At 46.5% G+C, this 24,293-nt stretch overlaps 5 protein-coding genes across 5 annotated transcripts; 3 read left to right on the plus strand and 2 right to left on the minus strand.

Annotated features, from left to right (window-relative positions):
- Positions 1–737: 737 nt before the first annotated feature.
- EDB93DRAFT_1100369 (uncharacterized protein) lies at positions 738–2,524 on the plus strand (the record flags this gene model as incomplete). Its single annotated transcript, XM_041446999.1, has 8 exons — positions 738–837; positions 931–1,188; positions 1,278–1,385; positions 1,417–1,528; positions 1,556–1,654; positions 1,848–1,854; positions 2,067–2,166; positions 2,268–2,524. 8 exons carry the CDS (start codon positions 738–740, stop codon positions 2,522–2,524), a joined length of 1,041 nt encoding a protein of 346 aa, XP_041312477.1.
- A 5,760-nt stretch (positions 2,525–8,284) lies between these two features.
- Positions 8,285–10,050, minus strand: EDB93DRAFT_1100370 (uncharacterized protein; the record flags this gene model as incomplete). The annotated part of the gene is made up of 9 exons (XM_041447000.1): positions 8,285–8,336; positions 8,368–8,546; positions 8,603–8,670; positions 8,768–8,837; positions 8,906–9,156; positions 9,194–9,394; positions 9,673–9,846; positions 9,925–9,977; positions 10,019–10,050. The coding sequence occupies 9 exons, from the start codon at positions 10,048–10,050 to the stop codon at positions 8,285–8,287; spliced, it is 1,080 nt and encodes a 359-aa protein (XP_041312478.1).
- A 355-nt stretch (positions 10,051–10,405) lies between these two features.
- EDB93DRAFT_1237966 (uncharacterized protein) lies at positions 10,406–13,643 on the minus strand (the record flags this gene model as incomplete). Its single annotated transcript, XM_041451490.1, has 12 exons — positions 10,406–10,566; positions 10,588–10,726; positions 10,796–11,048; positions 11,393–11,757; positions 11,824–11,874; positions 11,971–12,096; positions 12,147–12,279; positions 12,333–12,370; positions 12,667–12,810; positions 12,863–13,035; positions 13,118–13,384; positions 13,433–13,643. The coding sequence occupies 12 exons, from the start codon at positions 13,641–13,643 to the stop codon at positions 10,406–10,408; spliced, it is 2,061 nt and encodes a 686-aa protein (XP_041312479.1).
- A 2,187-nt stretch (positions 13,644–15,830) lies between these two features.
- Positions 15,831–17,488, plus strand: EDB93DRAFT_1245977 (uncharacterized protein; the record flags this gene model as incomplete). The annotated part of the gene is made up of 7 exons (XM_041452387.1): positions 15,831–15,908; positions 15,969–16,182; positions 16,233–16,332; positions 16,392–16,430; positions 16,541–16,838; positions 16,892–17,134; positions 17,189–17,488. The coding sequence occupies 7 exons, from the start codon at positions 15,831–15,833 to the stop codon at positions 17,486–17,488; spliced, it is 1,272 nt and encodes a 423-aa protein (XP_041312480.1).
- A 4,293-nt stretch (positions 17,489–21,781) lies between these two features.
- EDB93DRAFT_1119994 (cysteine-rich protein) lies at positions 21,782–22,798 on the plus strand. The gene is made up of 2 exons (XM_041448476.1): positions 21,782–22,294; positions 22,348–22,798. The coding sequence occupies exons 1-2, from the start codon at positions 22,201–22,203 to the stop codon at positions 22,500–22,502; spliced, it is 249 nt and encodes an 82-aa protein (XP_041312481.1). The 5' UTR covers positions 21,782–22,200; the 3' UTR covers positions 22,503–22,798.
- The last annotated feature ends 1,495 nt before the right edge of the window (positions 22,799–24,293 follow it).

The raw sequence follows: 24,293 nt of genomic DNA on the forward strand, positions 1-24,293 counted from the left end.
ATAATCAGTACAAGAATTTTTGAGAACATTTTTGCATTTTTTTTCATGTTTTACTGTGTGTCACAATTTACCTTCAATGACTTCAATCTTGTGTGATGGTCACATGAAATAGCTTCGATTTGTCGGACGTGTGATGCTGTGATGAAGCTAAGTGCGTATCTCTACAGTAGCCTCACGACAGCAACACAGACCAACAAATTTTAGTCAGGTCCTCTTCAGATACTGGGCTTCCATGGATGATATATCTTCCCAAAGGTGCATGCATAATCATCTTTCCATTCCAGCACGAACTGGCACTGATATCGTACTATCTCCCTTCTGCAGTTTGTAGGGAAATTTTCTCTCAATACCTGTGGCTAGGGATGCCGACTGTCAATGTACTACATAAGACACCTTAGGACACCTCAACATCGCAAACACAGTCCATCCTGTGCTTTAAGCTTTATGTTTGAGTCTATCTCCATCAGCAAAATCTCCAAGTCCCTTTTTGCACTTAAATGACTTATTTATATTACTGGTCTCGCTGAGTAGAAAAAAGAAAGCTCTGGTGTGTAACCTAATTGACGAGTATGAATCCAGGACCTAGGTTAAAATAACTACCGGGTAGTTGGACGAATGACCTGTCACAATGCAAATCCTATCCGGCAAGAACGAGAATAGGCAAACTACCACCCATGGAGGGAGTGGCAATGGCAGAGAAAGCAGCAGGAGCTGAGGAATTGTGATGGAAAGGCCAGATGTGTCTGTGGTGTGCCACGCGCCCCAACACCCAGAGTCACAGGAAAATGAAAGAGCCCTTCTCGTGGATGGCTTCTGTTACCTGCAGTTGGGACATGAGTGAGCTCTCATCCAGTGAGATCATCAAATGAGATGAAACACACCTTTTTCCATCCCTCTACTTGGGCATAGTGCTGCCACGGTCTGGTCCAGAACCATGGTTCGAACCGGACTTTTGGTCCGGTTCTCCGTGGTTCGGTCCACGGTTCTCACACCAGCCAGAACTGGACCGGAAAATGGTTCTCGGTTCCAGGTCTTCCCCAATGGTCCCATTCTGGTTCGGCCTTGCCGAACCATTCCAAACTGTTATTGACTTTGACTTTGACTGTGACAACTTCAGTCTCCATGTCAAACTGTTGTCTTCAGGATTCGCACTACTGGTTAATCAGGCTACCTTTAGCCTTTTTGAAGGTAAGTACTAATCAATCAAACTCTCACATGACTTGCTGTCACAATGTGCTGCTAACTCAATTTTCAACCAACTACTACTGGCAGAACAGAATCATGTGTTGTCAAGGCGCACATCATACTCATGGAAGCATCGGCACTGGAACAAATGACCGCACAACCCATCACACACCATGCCACCTGCGCTTATGTTGATTTATGTATGTTTGTACTATGTATATTACTGACAAGCATCTTCGCTAGCGCTCAGCGTTCATTTCTGTGTGCTCGTGCACATCTATGACCACCACACTGCATCCGATACCACCAGCACCATGCGCAAATGCCCAACACACGCCAGCAAGTGCTGACATGGCACGAACACTTACAGACGGCACCAGGACACCAAAGATGAGAAAAGGATGAGATGCGGCACTCATTCTTGCTCACATGCAGCACATGTAGACTCGACTCTGGATGAGGAGTTGCAGTGAGTGAGTCTGTCGATCCTCCTTTGAGCTTGAGCCACACTGATCCAAGTTGTTGCCCACCATTTGCAGTGAATGAATGTGTTGATCCTCCTTCAACTTGAGCCATGCTGATTGAAGTCTGCCATTTGCAGTGTGTTGATCCTCCATTGAGCTCGAGCCATGATGATCAAAGTCGCTGCCTGCTGTTTGTAGTGTCTTAGTGAGTCCTGTTTTACAATCTTTTTTTCATATTTCTAACTTAATATTTATATGTACTACCTGCAGATAAACCCTGCATAAGTCAGGTCTCGCCCACTATCTCTTGCCCTCCATCTCTTGCCTGCTGTCTCTCACCCCGCTGTCTCTCACTCAGGATGTGCATGTGTTTTCTCCCTGTTCTGAAATGATGCCATCCTCTGTCTAAGCATCCAGCATGCAGCCTTCATTGCCAAGAACTGCACCGTCCTCACTTCCTACTTTCACGTTCCTCCAGGCACATCAGCATCTTCAGCAGCTACAGAGGCAGAGATGGGTATGTAGTCATGTCATTGGAGTAGCTACTCAACGTGTAAACTAGTATTCCAATGTTTTTTTTTCGCGCTTGCCACTGAAAATTTTTGGGTTCGGTTCGAGTTTGGACCAGAAAAAAACCGAACCAGACCACAGAGAACAGTTCTCTGTGGTCCGGTTCGGGGTTCGAAGATTTTGCAGAACCAGACCATGGTCCAGTTCTCGGTTCTCATCCAGGACCCTCTGAACTGGACCGAACTGGACCATGGCAGCACTACTTGGGCATTGTTGGCAGGAATGAAGCCATGGGCAGCCATGCGAGCAGTGTCCACGGAGGATGCAAGTGGGAGGAGAATGCGAGATGGGAGAGCAGGGTCTGAGATCCAGCTTCAACTGACGCTATAGAGTTGGTGACACAATCTGAGGTGTTGGGCTGGTCCAAGCGTTAGCTCGGAGTGGGATGCAGGCAGGTTGGAGCCGCTGGGAGAGCGGGAAAACCTACTTACGAGTTTGATTGTGTGTTGACTCGTGAGCAAGAGGCCATGTAAAAATGATATAACTTGATATTGCAATTATCCGCGTTGATAATAATATCTAAGAAACGAAGCGAGAGCTTATGGTACAAAAAAAAATTAAAAATTAACAAGGGAGTGGTGGGTGGGTGAAAATAATGACGGTAAGTGCGAGTGAGGATGTGTGAGCTATGCCAAACTCGACAATGATGGATGGTCGAAAATGAAACAGAATAAAATTACACTATCGCTCAGCTGGATGTTTGGTGCCGGAATACTCCATCAGGCTATGTAACCCGGCACCTGTACATTCCAGCTTCAACTGATGCTATAGAGTCGGTGACATGATCTGAGGTGTTGGGCTGGTCCGAGCATTAGCTTCGGGTGGGATGCAGGCAGGTTGGAGCCGCTCACCCAACGAGCCAAAACTATCCGTGGCTCAAAGCTGCAGCTCAGCCCAACCAGATGTGGAGGCGACTGTTATAGAGATGCTGCGTTGGCGAGGTGCTGCAAGGAAATTTGCTCGAAGGCATGGATATATGTTTTGTATGCTAGTGATTTCCATCGTCCTGCAATTTGAACTATTTCGGGCTCGACTTTTTTTGCCAAGTAGAAAGACGTGCCACCTATGTGAAAGGAGTGCCCAAAGGTCGTTCCCCAGCCCCAGGCCATCAGAATTGAATTGATTTGTTCGAGTGCACAAATTTTTGCCATCGGACAGATGTCACCCTTGCTGTCTCGCCACAAGAATAATGGATCATCACTCAGCGCAGGAACAATTTGTGCGAGGTTGTGGAGAGCAGCCAAGGGGCACAAGCTACCTTGCTCGTTGAGAAAAATGGATTGTATTTCCCCAATGCGAGCAGTTTTGGCTGAAGGTAGGTCCAAACATGCATACAGATTGCCTTGCATGTCGACACCAAAGAAGACATGTGCCCTTGTGAGGTGCTTGGAGGGCCTAAATGCTGCGCAGGAAGTAACTGAAACCTCGCCAAAACGCATCATGCCAAAGAAGGCACAAGATGCCATTGCCCAGATGCAGGCATCAAAGGAGTCAGATAATGTGAGGGTGGCTTTGAGAGCTGTCAGCATTGCAAGAGTAACTGGAGGATGGAGGGGTTTCCAGCGGCCTCCGTGCATATTCTTGAGGCCCCGCAGAGACCAGTTAATGCGGCTATGGTGTGAGTCCGACAGAGGTGGAGGCCAGCCTTGAGCTATGTGCCAGGCCTGCACTGCGGATAAGTATTTTCGAGCTACACCAACAGAGACGGGCTCGAAACAAATGTCACTTGGAGCTGATAGGATGGGGTCTTTAGGATCTGGGTCAGAGACAGCCTGTTACAAGAACATCTAGACGCTTGGGCCCCTACCATTTTTCTCCTAATACTCCTCGTGTCAGCCCTCGCATCATACCCTTACCCCGACCTTACCCTTGTCATCCTCGTCATCCTCGCATTCCCTTTCGCCCTCTACTTGTCGCTTCAGCAAAGCCAGTACATTTGGCCGGACCCTTTCGCTGACGAAGCATACCCATGCTCCGTTTCACCACCTGACTGATCCCGCGGACAGTCCCCTTGCCCTTACCATCTGGATGGTAACCTATGACACGATGCACGATGCATCCCCTTTGCCCTATTCCCTTTCCTGTTCTCTGACTCGGTGCGCAGTCGCACATGCGACTTATACTTAGATCCGCAGTTGCATGATCGTGCCCCTGCGCGTTTCACTTCTCATTCCGATCTCTGACTCACTTTCTTATCCAGCACGTTCTACCTAGATCGAACGTGCCTTCCTATTATGGTCTTACCCTTTACCGATTGCCTCTCCCGGTAGTACGAGTTATCATCCACTAATACGTTCCCTGTCCTCTATATAAACTCGCTACCATGTACTATATTCCCTAACTTGAATCTACTTGGTTCTTGACCTCCTACTCTCACCAGAGTGATCCTTCTGCCTCGCCAGCAGTCTATATTCTATCTTCTTATCTGCTCATCGCGGATAAGCCTATAGTCTCGACCTTTACTCATCGACTTCGTCGACGAGCAAAGCCCCTGTTAACTAGTCGGACTTCTGTCCTTCTAATTAACGACGATCCTTACGATTAACCTTCGGGTGTCATAAGCCTAGGCCGATATAGCTTATCGTCTCGCACCCGCGTGACATAAGCTACCCGATTTGGACATAGGCGTCAAATCGTACTTGCCGAAGATACACCAAGTACGACCCCTAACCTTGGGCTAGCCCAAGGACGTCCACAGACCGTTGACGACACAAGCTCTGTTTGAGCGTCGCCAACAGATACCATCCAAGTCGTAACACAGCCCATAGTGCAAAGGAATGTAGCAGCTCAAATGAAGCTGGGAGACGGTCACGCTCGGGAACAGAGAAGATGTCACAGAATAAATGATATTTTTGTAAACCAGCACCATAGCCTGCGGTGTCACGAAGTGATGCTCGATTAGCGAGGTCAGCGATATGCCGGATTATAGGATGACTGATAGTGGACAAAGGGGGATCAGTCACACCTCGCCAGAGAAACATCTGTTCTGGTGCTTTGCAAGGCGGCCAGAGATGCGAGGAGCTGAGCTCGGCTAAGGCAGAGGTTGTGGGAGATGAGTGCACAATAGGTATGGTTGGCAAGGGGGAGTGTAATGTCATTTTGACCATGGAACGAGCTTGTCGGCCATAACAACAAATGGGGTGGCAATGGGATAGATACTGTGTCTGTCGCACCAGGGAAACCAGCTTGGAAAGCTCGAATGTCGCCTTGTGAGAGGGCATCTGCAATATTGGTGCAGGTGGGCACGTGTACTGCGTGCAGGCATACACAACACTCTGCTTTCAGACGATAAATATGTTTCAACACAGCATTCGTTTCGGCGCTGCATGAACGACCCTTGTTGGTTACCGTGACTACGCCTGCGTTGTCTGAACGCACGAGATAACATAAATTCGTAGGTAAATTTTCGGGGATGATACCTTGAATTCTTGTCAGAAAAACAAGGATACACGGAAGGAAACAAAAAGAATACCCAAATGGATGGCCACTCGAAAACCGAGCTCGACGGCTACAGCTTCTGCCCAACTGATATCAAAAGCTCGATTGGGCCCAACTTGGAAGCCTGGTGACCAATGCCACACAGCCCAGTGGCTCTGGATGACGATGCCAATTCCGAAGGATGTGCTTGTGTCACCACACCACCCATTATCGATTGGGAATGGGTTGGTTATTGGAACACGATTTGGGAGATATAACAATAAGGATTGAATCCAAGGGAGGTCCGAGATAATGGCTGCTGGAGGGCAAAGATGTGCATGAGAAGAATGGAAACCAACTGCAAAACGTGCAATCGAGTGGAGGAGAGGTCGAATTAAAGGAAAAATACATGCAACATGTACCAGCTTGCCATGTAAACTTGCAGCCTCTTTCGCTGTAAATGATGCCCCGACAAGCAGCCAGCCAGTAATCATCTCCTGAATTTTGCGGAGCTTCTCCTCTGGCAGAGACACTAGCTTCTGGTTCAAGTCCCAGTTGAAACTGATGTACCGCTGGATTGATGCAAATAGCCTGAGTTTCTCGAGACTCCAGGGAACCCCGCAGTAGCTTGTTAAAGCAATAAAATCCGCTTCAGTCCACAACTGATGTGGCAGCCAAATGACGAGAAAGTCGTCAACCCACTTTCGAATCAACTCGAAACCCGCTTTGCTGTATATAGCGATGAGCATATCCACTACGGAGCCAAACACACCTGCACTGGAGGTTAGACCGATGTAGCGATGGTCGCAGTGTTGGGCTCAAAACCACGTATTTCCATACTCACGTCAACACCCGAACCATATGCGCACATGTCCAATGCACTTTCACACATGTCTGAGCCACTCTGTATCGGATCCGGCGCATCGGACCTTCGGACATTGCATCGGCCGATCGCACTTCGCGCGCACTTGTCCATCCCGTGTCCTGTCCATCTGAACTAGCCTCACTAGGTGTGTAGTTATTCCTGTGCACATTTTCTGACATTCGGACTGCGTTATTACATGTCCGCAGTACCTCGTGTCTTATTACATAGGATATCGGACCCGACATATATCACTACTATCTTCGCCTGTAGTTTTCCAAATTTCTATGTACTTACTTAAATACTCTGTAGTGACCTGTAGCAATCATCATCCAGTAGTTAGGAGCCGTTTCCCGACTCTGCAGATCACCCAGAATATTCTCGTAGTTCTTAGTTGCATTGCGAAATATTACCATTCGTTCACTGTCATACTCTGTCACTCGTTATACTCGCACATACCGCTCACAATCCGACACTCGTTATAAAGTTTCCGACCTATTATCGTGAAGTCCGAAAGTCCGAAATCTCGGACATCGCACTTTGGCTTCGGACATTGGATAAGTACCTTCGGACATCATCGATTTACCTTCGGACATCGTTTCGCACCATTGGACATTTTGTTATTTGTATTACTGACGCATTTTTACTACTAAATACCAATTAGCAACCCCTATAGGATCGAACGCACTTGCTCTGCAAGTATAGCAGCATAGGTCGTGCTAAGATCTACCTAAATAATTGTTGTCTAGGTAGTACGATTTCTGCTGAGCCCAGCAGAGATCAGCTTTCTACACCGAACATGAGAGCTCGATCCACATACACAATGCCCCTCCAAAAAATGCAAAGGGCATTTTGCTGCGAAGGCATGACAGGAATTATGTGGTATGCTGAAGAGACATTGAAGGTAGCTGTGATGCAACCCAGGGGTAAGGAAAGTATTAGTGCAGCAGTTTCATCAAATGTGCCCCATACTGTAGGAAAATTGTCCGCACTGATTGAAGTGTTGACAGACTGGACGTCTGAGAGGTTTCATGGGTAGGATAGGTCTTGGATGATACAAAATTTGTTTGAGTGAGGTTTCAGGACTAAACCCAGCGAAGAAGTACGAAATGGGCCAATTAAATGCTCTAAATCTGAGGGGGTGAATCCAACGGAATATCTGCCAGCGGCCTGCTTGGAGAGTATGTACGAGTTGATTATGGAGGGATTGAGTAAAGAGGATGCATGATTCTCGAAATGTATATGTACTGGTTGGTGGTTCTGCAACACCAACATTAAAACCATTATGTATATTGTCCATTATATGACGCCAGTCGTCGAAGATACCATATTTACGGAGAAGCTCTTCCACCTGTAGGTGATCGAGAGGGGTAACAACAGTGCGAGGATCATCCATGAGCTTTGTAACTCCCGGCTCCGTGAGACGACTCCCCACACAGGCTGCAGGAGTGGGTATTCTTGCACCTGATTCCAAAGGAGCAATTAGAGCTATTGGCCCAATTGAAGCAGTAGTGTTTCCCACTGGCTGTAGCGAGGGCGTGCTTGCTTCTTGCACCAGTTGCAAGGGCTGCGACGGGCCTGCCTGCAATGGTAGTGTTGGCAGAACAGTTGGCAGGCAAGTGACCGTGTGCCCCACACCGAAAGCAGTGGTTCGACACAAATGTGTGAGACTTCTTTTGAGGAGATGATACGAAATCACTCGGAGCAGAACACTTAGTGGGAGTATTGGGATGCATAGCAAAGGAAATGGAAGTTGCAATTTTATTGTTGGCTATGGTAAGGGCTGCTACGTCGAGTCCTGTGAGGTTGTGCTCGTGGTTTGCATGGGCCAATTCCCGCTGTTGCACATCATAGTGCATTGCAACTAACCAGCCATGCATTTGGCCAATATCGAGGACAACAAGATGATGTGACATCAGGGCAGATGCTCTATCTGCACCCCAGTAGTGCAAAGTCCTTTCTTTAGCAGCTTTCGCTGCACCAACCCAGTCGACGGTCACAATTGATAGCTCGCTCGAGCGATCAAGGCCTTTGGCAGTAAGCCCGTCCTGAGTAAAAATAAAGGACAAGTCTTTTCCATGAAGGTGGGCTCTAGAGTGCCCACATGTGTGAGTGCCGTATATAGCACATAGTGGTAAAGCTTGAAAGCTTCCTCTACCTTCGTAGGAATGGCTGCGGTACGACATATCAGACAACTAAAATGATTGTGGTAGAGTGAAAAGATAAACACTGCAGAAATAACTCTGCCGAATGGTTGTGTTTGACGGACGGTCTGACGCAAACAGCGTGACAGGGCACTCTAACAAAGCAGGTGCCAAACAAATGAACACAGCATACACCTGGAGAAAAACGGAAAGGGCGCAGGTACGACAGTAAAATAAGACTCGTGTAAGCTTAGGGCGCTGACTTTGTGCCCAGGTTGAAGAGCAGGCAAAGTGAGCTTCTTAGGCTCGTCTTTGGCACTAGCTAAGTTCGCGCGAATGCGATTGACAGCAGTGGGATCCGCTACCAAAGCTTGATGAGGAACGGTGGCTCTGGCCAGTAGTTGGTTGCCGTGAGCACTCCCGCATTCAAGCTCGGCAATCCTCGCCCTCAGCGCAGCGATTTCATCAGCAGGCTGGGCGGGGGGAGGGTTTTGGGCATGTGGAGCATTGGGCCCTGCTGGAAGCACGACAGTCGCGGCTTGTTGCTAAACCAGATGTTGGCGGGATTGTGGTACTGGCCGCTGCATTGCAGCTTGGAGGGGTTGAGAAGGAGTAGCTCTCGGGGCCCCTTGATTGTTGGCATCCATTGATGACAATCCTGCGGTGGGCGGTTGAGTAGAGGAACTTGGCCCAGAGGGAATGGCGTTCTGGGTGGATGGTGGTGTTGGAGGGGCGTTTGATGGCCCATTGAGCTGCAGACCGAGGTGTTCGTGCATATTGAGGATGTAAGTAAAAGAAGAACAAAAATAATGACGGTAAGTGCAAGTGAGGATGTGTGAGCTATGCCGAACTCGACAATGATGGATGGTCAAAAATGAAACAGAATAAAATTACGCTATCGCTCAGCTGGACGTTTGGTGCCGGAATACTCTGTCAGACTATGTAACCTGGCACCTGTACATAGGTGTTTGCACTGGGCTCGGAACCAGCTATTTTGATACTGATGTCAAGCAGTATTTGTCCGACACACTTCCGACTACCCTGACCCGAGTCCGACAGTCTGATCCCAACCTGACACACTTTCTGACAGTCAGACGCATGTCCGATCCCAACCCGACATTCCCACGCATCAGACCAGTCCTCCATATGTCCTGTCCAGTCGCATCTATCCCCACTAGGTGCACATTTACTCTTTTTTGACTTGCTAAGCATTGTATACAGCATTATTACATGTTTCTCATAGTCCACAGTACCACATGTCCTATTACATAGGATTTCGGACCTGAAATATTGCTACTACTCTCGCCTATAGCACTCCGAATTTCTACATAGTCACTATTTAATATCTAGTACTTCCTACCTATTGCATTACTTACTTTTCCTCACTCAGTAGTAGGATGGAAGTCATTGGATATTAGTAGTACTTTATTGTATTGCGAAATATCTATCTACTCTTTTCCTCCGAAACATTCCAACACATCCGACACGATGGCATATGGTAGGTCTTTTGGAGGAGGTGGATGGATTTTGTGTTTTGGAGATGCTGCCAGCATTGATGAAGGGAGTACAAATTTGGTAGGAGATGGTTGTGTTGTTTGAGATATGGGAGAGGGAAGCTGAGTGGGTTGAATGAAGGGAGTATGAATTTGGCAGATGTCGTTTGAGATATGGGAGAGGGGAGCTGAGAGAGATGAGTGAAGGGAGTATGAATTTGGCAGATGTGTCATTGGAGATATGGGAGAGGGGAGCTGAGTGATACAATATTAAAATGCGATTTCAAATGCATGATGGTTGGTGAATTTGTTGACATAGAAAGCACGGAATTTATCTAAAGAGTTTGAAAAGTTAATAGCACAAGGGATGAAATTAACACCGTAAAGGGGAAGGAGATGAGCTGCACGATAGATTGTGTCAATGTGTATCACTGAAATATTTGGAAAGTGACCATCAAAGGACGGCTGAACTACCCACATGCCTGTGTCTTCATCAGGGGCATCACCTATGACATCAAACCAATGAATGATGGCACACTCATACAAGATGAACTTGTACTTGAAGGAGAAGAAGCATAGCACGCGTGCTATCTGAAGCCCTCACATTCCTTCAAAGTCTGGTTGTGCATTTATGAACATGCAGTCATAGCGAGCTTGCACATTCCTCCAGTTAGGGCAGGATTGTATATGTTCCCTTTGCATCCCTCTGATCCCACTTAAGTCACTCGGCGCATAGAATCTTGATGATGTGGAATTAACCACAGAGATTTTCCCATCATAGACGGGGAAACTGTCGAGTGGGATGGTGGCATGGTCACGAGGGTCATGAGGGTGAAGTTGCTCAAAGAGAAAGCAACCAATAAGATTTTGTATGTTCGGAATAGAAAGCTCGATAGTGAGCACTGCTACGGTTCTGGCACATTTTCATTCTGATATCAATGTGAGTGAGTGATATATAGTGAAAGGATCGAAATACGCACGGCATGTTCGTGCAAGCTGCACATGGGCCTCAATTTCAGTCGGCCCATCATCAATTTTACCCTCATCAACATCATTGGCCTCAGCAGTATCGAGACTGGTGTCAGGAGGTTCAGCAGGAGGGTCATTGCATGAAGTATCAAGACAACCTAATTGAAATCAGTGAAGCATGATATCATAGTCTCGATTTACTTACCTGAAGCATTACTAAGACATGTACCATTGAGCATACCACATATCGTGAAGTCTACATGCAAAGCAGCGATTTTGTCGAGTCACTGATTTGTCACAAGCATCTGTCCAAGTGCATTGTATCTGTTTGACCAACACCATGGTTGCTTCACAGCTTTAATATGCTTATTTTCCATCATTGACAAATATAGACCATTTGGCGCTCCGAATAGATGGATAAGGTCGGGATAGTGCTTCATTGAGTGCTGACAAGGGAGTGAGAATGTAGGGACAACACCTAACTGAAGAAATATTGAGTGATAGTGGTGAAAGCGACGTAGTGCATCTTCTATTTGTGAGATCGTGTTCTCCATGATGACATTCCTTCGAACAAGATAGCAGAACTCCAAAAATGCATGAAATGTGCGGATGACGTCTGTCAGTACGTGGCCTTCTATCGCAGGTAGATATATCTAGATGCCATTGAACAGTAATGTATCAGTCAACAAATCTTATGTCAATCAGGAAAAAAAATGTACCTTCATGAGTGCCTTAGAGTCATCCCCGGTCCATTGTTTGAATCCACGACCCTGTGGAAAATGTCACAAACCAGTGAAGGGAGTAGCGGCAGCAAGTCATTGGTCAATGTCATCCATTCGATGTTCGGCCTCCCTTTTGCTGTGAACATGATGGAGGTACTTCTCCACCCATGTCACAAGATGGTCCTTGAAGCAGCCTTTGATGATTTGGTGAAGGATATCCGGTGCAATCAGTTGATGAATGTCAGCACAAGGAAAGTCATTAGTAAAAGGCTAAATTTTCATAAGTCAGGCAAACACTGCAGCGAGTGAATGAATCATACCACAATAGACCCCACAATACCAAAATCATGCCGCAGGACATCAGATGTGTCTTCCTCGAAGAGAGCCTCTCTGTGTGCCTCGCATCGGCATAGCGCTTCATCGTCGTCCAGTTTTCCATGGGGAGCGAGACATCTTTGAGAGTATTAAACATTAAGAGAACAGCGCGAAGAGCTAGCATGATGAACCTTGGACACCAATTCCTCACAATGGATGTGAGTAGAACCTGCTCTTCATAGTCTGCAATATATGGTCCTAGCCCATAAAGGACACGTCAATAATGTCCATCGCCAAAATGTGTGACCTCGGGCTTTAACATAGGTTTCTTGAAAGTCTCAAGTATCTTCGCAAGTGAGAATGAAAGATTTGGCATTGGAAGTCATGGAATTCTTTGGTTTCCTTATGCTCATTGGTAGCTGCAAGATTGAGAATAGTTACAGTATAAAAAGGTGTCAAAGACCTACTCTTTGGAATGGCAAGAAAGCCAACAAGACAGAGCGCATCTTGATGCGCTCAACAGACATTGTTGCGTAGATTGCCAATAGACAGGTACAATGGATAATACTCATTGTTTCCGGTGCCGACAGATACCGTTGTTTTGTCGCTTCCGAGTATTATGGGTACAAATATCGCACCGAGTGTGTCAGGGTCAGTAGCAAGGATATCCTGGAAAGAATATTCAATACAAGGAAGTAATGTCTAATAGAAAGACATGTACCGCTTGCTTCCAGGCCCAGTCACCCGACATGAAGTCTTGGTAACGGTGTTCGTCTTTACTGACTGAATATTCATGGAAAGGACAATAATCAAAGTCATTTACATAGTCAGGGTTAGTGAGGATGTTGCGTGCAACTTCACGAGGGTCGCGATACCAAACATTCGAATTATTGACTCATCCATGAAGGCACATCTGCCGGTATATCAGGTTTCTCTCCGGAATACTGAATTTTGAAGGACTGCCAGTTGATGCCACCAATGGGGATGTTGTCAATTGTCTTGTAGAGGTCCTTATGATCTGAAAAAGGCGGCATATTGCCATGTTTGAGGAGTGACGCAGCCCAGAGATCAAGGAGAGTGTTGATATTTGACACGGACATTTGTGCGTGGCTGTACAAGAATTCGGCCATCTCAAATTCAGTATGGTTGCGGAATGGTGACCAGTCATCAGGTAACTGTTCTGTGAAAGGCAGTGGTGGAGTACCAGGCACTAAAAAAAGGCCATTTGCATCACATGGTTGAGCTGGGACTCCATTAGCGTTAGATAGCTATAAGAATAAGATGTGCTCACCATCCAAACCAGTGTGATAATTGTGGTACAAGTTCTTGCCTGTGCCATGGAATTCGGTGTCTACTTCATGAGCTGGTGGTACAGATGAATAGCGGGCATCTTCAGAAGGCGCTGTCAGATAAAACACGCTGACATTGAGACTGAGACTTACCACCAATATCACCGTCAACTTGCCCTGGTGGTGGTGGTGGAGATGAAAGGTGTGGTCCATCTTTAATATGTAGTGTTATAACTGTTGTGGGTTGGGTATCACTGATGGGACTCACCAGCAAAGTTCATGTCATAATCTCCTTCCTGTGCTGGGGGCACCAGAGATGAGCAATTTGAACCATGATCTTAAAAAATCAAGGTCAGAATAAAGACATTAATTACTGAGTGGGACAGATGTGGGACTCACCATCAATGTCCATGTCCTGCGACCCAGCTCCCTTTGTAGTTTCCCTGCTCATAAATGGGTGCATGGCAATGCGGTGCCTTGTGCATCCGCTGAGAGATTTGAAGTACTTCTTACATCCAGGATGGCGACAACGAAATTGATATGAAATACGTTTCTTTCGAGTAGGCGGCATGGCACTAGGGTGCAGAATGAAGAAAGAAAGCGAGTAAATGACTGAATGCAAACCTTTCTCTGACAGTGTTTGTTACAACAACATTTAGTCCTACTTATTTTTCCCTTTCTGTAACCATAGCACCGACTCTAGACTCATCTAGACTCAGCTATTCTTTCTTAAGCGGGCTGTCCGCACTTCTTTTCTTCTTTATTATATCTTGACTACCATCATGCGCAGCATGATTGTTTCACCTATCTTTGCTATCTTGATAGGTTGTACTATTTTCCTATCTTTTTTACCTTTCTTGATATGGCTATGCCGCTCCTTGTTACCTATATAAACTCCATGTACAACAGTAGTATTTCTTAACTTAATCTACTGGGTTTTCCCCTTGAATCCTGTTCTATAAGGTCTCCACCCTTATAGTCTGATATCCGATTCTAAGACAGTCACTCACTGTCTTAGCCTGAACCCTTGATAGGCAGAAGTGCTAAAACCACTCGCCGCTGAACCTAGATAGAAGCCGCCGCGCTCGTCTAGCAGAACCCTTGAACCTGAACCCTCCTTGTACTAGGAGTTCAGAACAAGCTGTCAACAAGACTGGTCTATCTTTGACCATTGACAGAAGAACTATCCCAGTCATAACAGTGTTAAGACCATGCACAAAGGGGTAGGACTGATTCTGAGGGGCTTGGCTTCAGCTCGTGCGCTGTGCCCCTTACCCGAGTATGTGCCCTTAATTTCAGATTGATGTCCGGAGAAGATCCTAGGAAGTCTAATGGATATCCGAAGGTACAGGAAACTTTGGAAGGGCTTTCCAGATGAGTGCAAGTAACTTCCGGATGAGTGTGGGAAAGTTCTGGAGGAAAGTTCTGGAAATTACAATGAGGTTTCATCCTGATATGAATATGTGTAGTGGCTACTCAGGACTTGTCCTGAGTAGAAGCAAACAGAGGTAAGGCTGCAAGGACAATGTCTGAAGCAGAATAGGTCTGGAGGACTGTGGGAAAGATCCGGACGAACTTCCAGAAACTTGGAGGAATATAGGATCAGAGGATCAGAGGAGTGGAGCTCCGGCCTAGGGAATTCCTCCCTAGGCCTAAGGAAGATTTCACAAGGAAGGAACTAGTATAAGGACTTAGTTGTGAAGACTAGTGCGAGGACTGATATGATATTCAGACTGAGGGACTACAAGACATATACAAGAGTTTATATACTAAGTGACTATCAGAAAGATCAATAAGCAAAGGTCCGAGGCTATGTACGAAGCATAAGCAAAGTTAACAAATGCGAGTCAGAAATGAAGCATAGGTTAATGGATCAGTAAGCATACCGGTAGTAAGTATAACCAAGGTACCGAAAACAAGGAATACTGGATAAGCTATGTTAACATTATATGCACAGGAAATGGATTAAGAAGCTTATTGATATCAGATCGGAAGCGGATCTATGCATCGGACTGGATTGGACTGGATATGGTCCAGACGAGATGCGTGGATATGTGGGATAGGACAAAGGATGAATGATGCAGGCTAGCTGCGAAGGTAAAGGGATCTGGATGCATAGAGGACTGCAGACATGGATAGGACATCTGAAGGTCTGGATGAGGCATGGGAATATTATCGGATGTATGTCCAGAATATGGGATATGACAGACAGTAACTTAACTAGGATTAGAGGCAGGGTAGTACCATCAAAAATTGAGCCATTGCCTACAGAAGCTTGAGAACATAAGAGAAATGTCAGCAAATATGTGTGTTAATCCCCGGGACCAGTACCTTGCATTTTTTGCACCCCAGTTATTTGCTCCACCTCATCTACTCCTCTCATCAACTCAATAGTCAGCCATGGCACCCAAAGCCTCGCAAGAAGTGTCCACCTGTCAAACTCGTCCCACGAATGCCAATGCTCATCCTGGCAGGCCTGTTTTAGAGGCCGAAGCTGAGGAATGACTCCAGAATGCAAAGAGAAAATCATGTACCAAGAGCTCGAAGGTCACTGACGACCCACACACAAACAAAAGCCCGGAACAGAAGAGCGCACATATTCAGAAGGCTGCTGAACAGATTGCTGGTATCGAGGATGATATGGAGGCTCTTGAAGCTAAAGTGCAGGGAGGTATTAAGGCAAAGCCTGTTTGTCCTCGTCCTCGTCCTGTCGCCAAAGGCAAAAAAACCTCTAGCACAGATATTACTGATGGTATGATAAACATCACATTGAGAATAGAAACTGATATTAACACTCACCAGATGGTCAAACCACTTGTGTTGATGCAGAGGACACTCTATTGAGTGATGGAGAAGCTGAAGTTGTTGGTGGGAAGGAAAAGAAAGAGAAGGCAGTAAAAATGTTGCTGAAGGAAGCCATCAAGAATGCCCGCAAGACCAATAACATTGATTCTGATGCAGTGCCTTGAATGATAAGAAAGGCAACAAGGCGCCTTTGTCGTGAGTCCAACACACTCTTCATCAAAACAATGTTTTCACTCAGTGAATCAACTCTTTTTTTTTATAAATTGTGTGGTTTCAAGTACAACTAAAAAACTCTCACTCGGCAGTCTTATCAACAACTGGGCTAACAATGTACCAGCTGAACCAAAGTCTGCTACACCAAGCTCCATATCAAACATCTTTTCTGCTTCTCACGCTGCAACCACTCCGCCCTCATCGGTATTGACCACCAGTACCAAGACCAGTTCCAAGGCCAAACCTGCGCACATCAATCAGAAGCAATCAATTAGCGCACCTGAGTCCAACGATGTCCTCATGGTCAGCAACAATAGTCTTGATGACCCTGAGGCTCTTGAACAGCATCCAGCTGTACTGCCTAGGAAGAAAGGGAAACAGGCGATTAAAGTAAGTCATCCTTCCCATCGGCAATTCAGTTCAAGGACTCAGTTCAATTGCAGAAGTCTACTTTAATTGTTCCCACCAGCGAGAGTGACTCTGAGCCTGAGCAGATAATGTTTTCTGCTCAGCCTGGTAGTATCAAGTGTAAGGCTGATGATGACGGGGATTTTGTTGATGAGACTGCGTCTGAGGCCACTGATGATACTGACTTTTCAGCTGATGATTTACAGGAAAGTCTCTTGCCCAAGGTTAGATCAATTCCCACCATTGAGAAGGGCCATGTTTCTCGCAAAACTACATCAGTATGTGGATTTTTTTGTCTTGTGTGATGATCTGATTCAGCATGTGTATTTCAGACATCTACTATTGTATCTCAGAGCGCTACCCCTCCACCATCCAAAAAGTTGAAGAAAGAAAGCTCTGAGGTTACCAGCTGCAGTGATCTTGTGCCTCCACCCTCAACCCAAGTCCCAGCGGGTTATTATGATGATGTTGTACCTCCTCCCAGCACCCAAGTCCTGCAGGTCTCACAGAAGGCTACTGCAAAGGAGGTTGTTAAGCCGCGTGTTACGACTTGGATGGTATCTGTTGGCGACGCTCAAACAGAGTGTATGTTGTCAACGGTTGAGGACGTCCTTGGGCTAGCCCAAGGTTAGGGGTCTTACTTGGCGAGGCTTCAGCAAGTAAGATTTGACGCCTATGTCCAAATCGGGTAGCTTATGTCAGGCAGTTGCGAGACGATAAGCTATATCGGCCTAGGCTTACGACACCCGAAGGTTAATCGTAAGGATCGTCGTTAATTAGAAGGACAGAAGTCCGACTAGTTAACAGGGGCTTTGCTCGTCGACGAAGTCAATGAGTAAAGATCGAGACTATAGGCTTATCCGCGAGGAGCAGATAAGAGGATAGAATATAGACTGCTGGCGAGGCAGAAAGGATCACTCTGGTGAGAGTAGGAGGTCAAGAACCAAGTAGATTCAAGTTAAGGAATATGTTACATGGTAGCGAGTTTATATAGAGGACAGGAAGCGTATTAGTGGATGATAACTCGTACTACCAAGAGAAGTAACGGTAAAGGGTATGACCATAAAAGGAAGGCACGTTCGAGGTGAGACACGGGTGAGCTCTGAACGTGCGGATAAGAAAGTGAGTCAAAGATCAGAATAAGAAGTGAAACATGCAGAGGCACGATCGTGCAGCTGCGGAGCTAAGTATAAGTCGCATGTGCGACTGCGCATCGAGTCAGAGATCAGGAAAGGAAACAGGGTAAAGGGGATGCGTCGTGCATCGTATCATAGGTTACCGTCCGGACGGTAAGGGCAAGGGGACTGTCCGCAGGATCAGTCAGGTGGTGGAACGGAGCATGGGATATGCTTCATCAGCGAAAGGATCCGGCCAGATGTACTGGCTCTGCTGAAGCGACAGGTAGAGAGCAAAAGGGAATGCGAAAATGACAAGGATGACCAGGGTGATGTCAGGGTAAGGGTGTGATGCAAGGGCTGATACGAGGAGGATCAGGAGGAAAATGGTAGGGGCCCAAGCATCTAGATGTTCTTGTAACACCGCCCAGTCAATATTGCAACAATGATCTCCCAGTACCTGCTGACTCAAAGTGGGTGAAGGCCTTCTTGTCTATGGCACTTCTCTGGGCTGGAAGTCAAGCTAATCCATGGGAAATTTCTGAGTCTCTGATGGCAGACGCGCTGCAGGAGATCTTTAATGTGGTCTACCCTGATGTCAAGTACAAGGTGAATCCAAATGGTGCTGTATTCACAGTGGTAAGTTCATAGTTATTGTTATTTTTTGTCGTGTCTTTCATACACATTTTTAGAGGCAACAGTGGCTCTCAGAGTGGAGGAGCAACATCAGCTCAACAGCACTTGCGATCATCATTGATTTCTGCTCTCGCATCAAAGATGCACCAAATGACCTTGTCGCCAAGCAACTCTTGAAGGATTGCGCATTTGTTTATGAAGACCCAGATAACATATCGCAGGAGACAGCCTACCTGTCCACATTTGTACTGCAAATGATCACATCCACTCACCTCAGTGCCATTGTTGACCATGCCAGCATACCTGCATTGAATACCGACAAGCTCGCTTTGGGCAAAGGTATGGATGGTATTATTGTGCTCTGTGTCATTGCTGTGAGTTTTTTTTAAAACCATGTTTCTCTTCTGATTGTTTCCAGCTTGAATGTGCCCTCAAGTTTGTCGAAGACAGCATCATCAATGTCGATGAAGTTCTTGCGTTTATGGCCACTGTAGTGCTGCCGCGGTCCGGTCCAGAACCATGGTTTGAACTGGACTTTTGGTCTGGTTCTCCACAGTTTGGTCCACAGTTCTCACATCAGCCAGAACCAGACCGGAAAATGGTTCTCGGTTATAGGTCTTCCCGAATGGTTCTGTTCTGGTTTGGCCTTGCCGAACCATTCCAAACCATTATTGACTTCGACTTCGACTGCAACTGCAACAAAGTCGGTCTCCACATCAAACTGCTGTCTTCAGGATTTGCACTATTGGTTAATCAGGCTACCTTCAGCCTTTTCAAGGTAAGTACTAATCAATCAATTTCTCATGTGACTTTCTATCTCTCTTTTTCAAGGCACCTTTGATTTGCATCCCACCAATCATCTGGACTGAACCATCACTCAGCTCCATCTTGCCATCATCCACCCACAAATTACAGGTATGTGCATCTGAATTTAATTTAATTTTTTAAAAATCTCATTTGAGTCAGGCTCTATAATTATGTGCGTGCATCCTTTTTGTCACTGGTGAAAGCCGTCTTCCTATCGACTGTCTCATTCAAATTGTTTTGAAGTTTTTGACTTGATACTAACCTTACACTTCAGGTACCCTCAGCTCCTGTTGCCAATAAACCCAGCCTATTCCCTACCTCATCTACTCCACAAATAACCACCACCACCGCACCTACCACGTCATCTACACCCTTCATACCGGACTTTTTCACTAAGCCAATTGCACCATCGATGCCTGCACCTGCAGCTCCTTTGTTTTCTTTTGGTCCCATGCCCGCACAGCTGCTGTTCGCTGCACCTACTTCCACATCCACCAATCCCTTCTCTGCACCAGCAGCATCAAGCACAGAAACCGGCAAACCAGCACCATTCCCCTTTGCAAAACCAACCCAGTGTACTACCTTCCTCGACGCCAACATCTACATCAACACAAGCTAACCCACCATCAATATTTAGTACCACTTCAAGCAACACTGCCCCAACTTCTGCCCCATCCACACCTGCACCGCTGAAGTTTGACTTTGGCAAGAAGCCTGCGAGCATGATCCCAAAGCCTACTGCTGCACCTTCCCCTACCACAACTGTTGCCAATGCCGCAAAATAGACTTGCCCTTTATTCGTGTTTTCGGCGGCTGCTCCCCAATCCAGTCTCCTGGGAGCAAGTTCACACGGCCAATCATTTTCATGAAGGCCGCTTACCATAATGGACATCTTTCAGCAGCTACAGAGGCAGAGGAGTACGCACAAATGTTATTAGAGTAGTTACTCAATGTGTAGACTAGTATTTCGTCAATTATTTTTGCTGTCCCTACAGAAAAATTTTCAGTTCGGTTCGAGTTCAGACCACAAAAAAACTGAACTGGACCATTGAGAACTGTTCTCAATGGTCCGGTTCTGGGTTCAACAATTTCACAGAACCGGACCATTGGTCCAGTTCTCAGTTCTTGTTGAAGACCCTCTGAACTGGACTGAACCGGACCACGGCAGCACTAGGCCACTGGCAAGTTTTCTGTCAAGCTTCCGGCGAAATGCAACAAGGCAATGGGCAAGATGTCAAGCGGATGTTACAAATTTTCCTTCGCTAACTGGCACAACAAGATGGAAGCATACATGAAGTCAATCAGCAACAGGAACGAGGACTTGAAACTAATCATCATTTCATGTGCACGAAGGTTCATGAAGAAGTCTGTGAGGGGAGATGCCTTGGATGAAGATATTGAGGAGACTCAGAGTGTTGATGAGCGCGCCCTCATTTGTGAAGTTTTTCACTCCCCACTTAGCATTATCACTGCTGACTTCATTTTTTTAAATAGAATACTACCCTATGCGCTTTGACACAACCTCAGCTGTAGTGTTTTTTTTCTTTCCCACTGACACCAATAACAGACTCCCACATTTTTCCTATCCGTTTTCTCAATCCTCAGTACTATCACTAATAGATTCAAGTTATTTTTCTGCCTTATATTTTCTTACTGATTTTGCTGTTTGATCGCAATGCACACCTTTTTGTCTTACTACCAGAGGGATAAGTGAGATTAAGACGAAAATCAGAGATTGACTTGTCTGAATAAGTTGCCCGCTGATTTTTGCTTATTTGTGCTTATTAAGTCATTTAAGTACAAAAAGGGAATCAGTGATTTTGCTGATGCTCATGGCATTTCGGGGTATTTTAGGATAAGGTGATCATGATAAGACGGATTCCTGGCATTGTGGGCGATATCTCAACAAGGTTGATGGCATGGAGAACTCCCAGTGAGGAAGGAGCCTAGCACTAGCTTGCGGTCGTAATTCGAACTTCTAGTGGGGTCATGGACTCGGCGCGAGCGCGGAGCGCCAACGTTATTGTCATCGCCGCGGGCTTGATTCAAAGTCAAAAATAAATATTTGATGCTTAGTTACTTACAATTCCTATCAATTCATAGTTTGAAAGTTGAAACGGAGCTAATGTCACTCAGTTGGAGACTCATCAATCCTTTACACTGATACTTGATACCGAGTTTACTCCACCTCCAGAGTCACTGCTCATTCAGTCGAATTCAAGTTCATCGCTACCTGTCGAAAATCGAGATGAACTTTAAATCCCTTGCTGCACTCCTCGCTGTTGCTGCAGTCCTTCAGGTCGTAGTTGCGGGTCCGCTCTCTTATCTTGTGTGGGACAGCTGTTAATCTCTGTACATACACCATAGGACACCTTAATATCGCAAACACAGTCCAATCTGCCCTTCATGTTTGATTCTATCTCTCATGGTATTTAAGTGTCGGGGTATTTTAGGATAAAGTGGTCACGATCAGACGGATTTCTGCCCGCATTGGTGGGGAATATCTCAACAAGATTGATGGCACGTTCCATCATTGGAAGGAGCTAGAGTTTAATTAGTACCCTTGCGGTCGTGGACTCGGCGCGAGCGCGGAGCGCCTACATTATTATCATCTCGGGCTCGTGTAATTCAAGGTCAGAAACCATGATACCTCTATAGTACGTACACCTCCTACCAGTTCACAGTTGATATTTGAAACGGAGTTAATGTCACCCACCTATATAGCTGGAGACCCATCTGGTACCAACCACACTCTCATTCAGTCGAATTAACCGCTACCTGTCGAGATGAACTTTAAATCACTTGCCGCCCTCCTCACTGCTGCTGCAGTCCCTCAGGTCGTAGTCGCGGGTCCGCTCTCCTATGCTATTTGTCAGACTGGTAAGGTCTAATCACATCATCAACGTGTATTGCTGACTCGACTTCTTGAATAGGATGCAATGGCGTGGCTGTAGCTTGCTACGCCGGCGCAGGCTTCGTATTCGGGGTCGCACTCCCTTTAGCACCCCCTGCAGTGCTTGCATGCAATACTGCCCTTGGGGGGTGTATGGCGGCTTGTGCCGTAGTCGCGTTTATGCCCATTCCCTGAGTGGGCGCAATCGTGAATGTGGCGATGAGAACCCACATGCCCTCATTTCCGTGATGAGAAAGAACTACATCTGATTCGGTCTACAGCACCAGAAATACAACCATGGACTCTTATGTATCTTGCTCTCCGAGTCGTTTGTCTTTAGTTGGTTCGAGTTGCACGCAGCTGAGAGTCTATGTCTCGCCACTGTTTCTATTTCACACTAGCTACGGTGTCTAGACTCCATGATTCGTACTCAAAGTCTCAAACTTCGGCAGAAAATTACAAATTTATGAACATGCTGTTGTTGGGCAAAACGCTGATCAGCGGCTTCCATTAATGGTATCAATGATGAGTCCCACTTCAAGCGGTGGTTCCAACTTGAACAAGTCACCGGTCCCCTATCTACTAATAACCACGCTTGAACAAATTGCCTTTCAGAAGGGATTCTGGTGGGAAGCTGGACAGCTCGATGACTGCTTATGCAGAGCGCTGTTACGATCAGTATGTCGTGATTAGCTGCTGAGCACTCTCATTCAAAGTCAGAAATGAAGCAACGTTGTGTACTACTACTAATACTAGTAGTATGTACTGTCAGTTACGGTATGGATGGGACCTACATCTCGTGAGTTCATCACCACGTGTATCACCTCGCCTGTGACCCCCGCTAATGCAAAGCGGGGTCATCTTGCTTAATTTCACGCTGCATGTCAGGCGACATAACTTTTATATTTTAGAACGGAGCTATGATCTCATGTCACCCACCCATATAATCGTTGGGTAAACACATTCGACACGTCCACCAGGCTCTCCTGTCACCACTATTGACATCCGATTCCGCTGAGTCCAAAGATACCGAAGCCGGAGAGGAACGGGAGGAGGAGTAGAGGGTACGAGTGCAAGAAGTGTGCCGGGGACGGAAGGAACAGGGAGTACCTGTTGATGTCGGGGCCGAAATGGTCCAAAGTAAATTTTTACCTTCAAAATAATCGAGAGCGCTTACCGTATAAATACTAGCGCCCAACCGTTGCGAGCGTCTCAGTTCTTTCTAGAGACTGAGACGTGAGTCTACACCTTTACCGTTATTGTTACACATAACTGACTTAGCGTAGTTGCTCTTACCTGTTAGGTACACGCTTCGTCAATATGAGTTCTTTCTAGAGACTGAGACTTGCTCTTACCTGTTAGATCCTTTCTATCCCGCTCTACCTCTAATCTCTAGAACCACCCACCATCTCATTCAGTCAAGCCACTACCATTGACTAAGTACTCTCTGGGCAAAAATGAACTTTAAGTCACTTGCCCCTATTCTTCACTGCCGCTGCAGTCCCCAGGCTGTAGTCGCAGGCCCGCTAGCCTACGGCATCTGTCAGACAGGTAAAACTATTCCAGTCAAATCATTGCGCACCGCCGACTCGACTTCTTGAACAGGATGCAATGGATTGGCTGTTGCTTGTTACGACCGGCCGCCGGGTTCACATTCGGGGTCGCACTCCCTGCGGTGCCCCCTGCATTGATGGCATGCAATGTGGCCCTGGTGGGTGTATGGCGGCTTGTGCCGCGGTCGTGCTTGCAACCCACTCCCTGAGTGGGTCTTACCGCGAATGCGCCCACAGAAACACAGGTTCTCTCTTCTTCTGCGATGAGAACGGCCCTCTTTTTTTGTAAACAGGCGTGTATTTCATTTCATCTCGGCATCGGTGTTGTGTCAGTCATATGCTTTGCTTTGTACCTAGCCTTGTGACTGCATTTCATCGATTTTATCCACCGTCTGTATTATTAGTTTACAATCACACCTTCCCCTCTATCCGT

Source organism: Suillus bovinus (assembly GCF_016758785.1).
Source record: "Suillus bovinus strain UH-Sbo-P2 chromosome Unknown EDB93scaffold_4, whole genome shotgun sequence".
Taxonomy (NCBI): domain Eukaryota; kingdom Fungi; phylum Basidiomycota; class Agaricomycetes; order Boletales; family Suillaceae; genus Suillus; species Suillus bovinus.

What these genes read in the sequence shown, in the direction of transcription:
- EDB93DRAFT_1119994 (XM_041448476.1), top strand. Translation starts at nt 22,201, where the DNA reads ATGAACTTTAAATCACTTGCCGCCCTCCTCACTGCTGCTGCAGTCCCT. An exon ending in CTATGCTATTTGTCAGACTG is followed by an intron (nt 22,295 to 22,347) that starts GTAAGGTCTAAT and finishes CTTCTTGAATAG; the next exon opens with GATGCAATGGCGTGGCTGTA.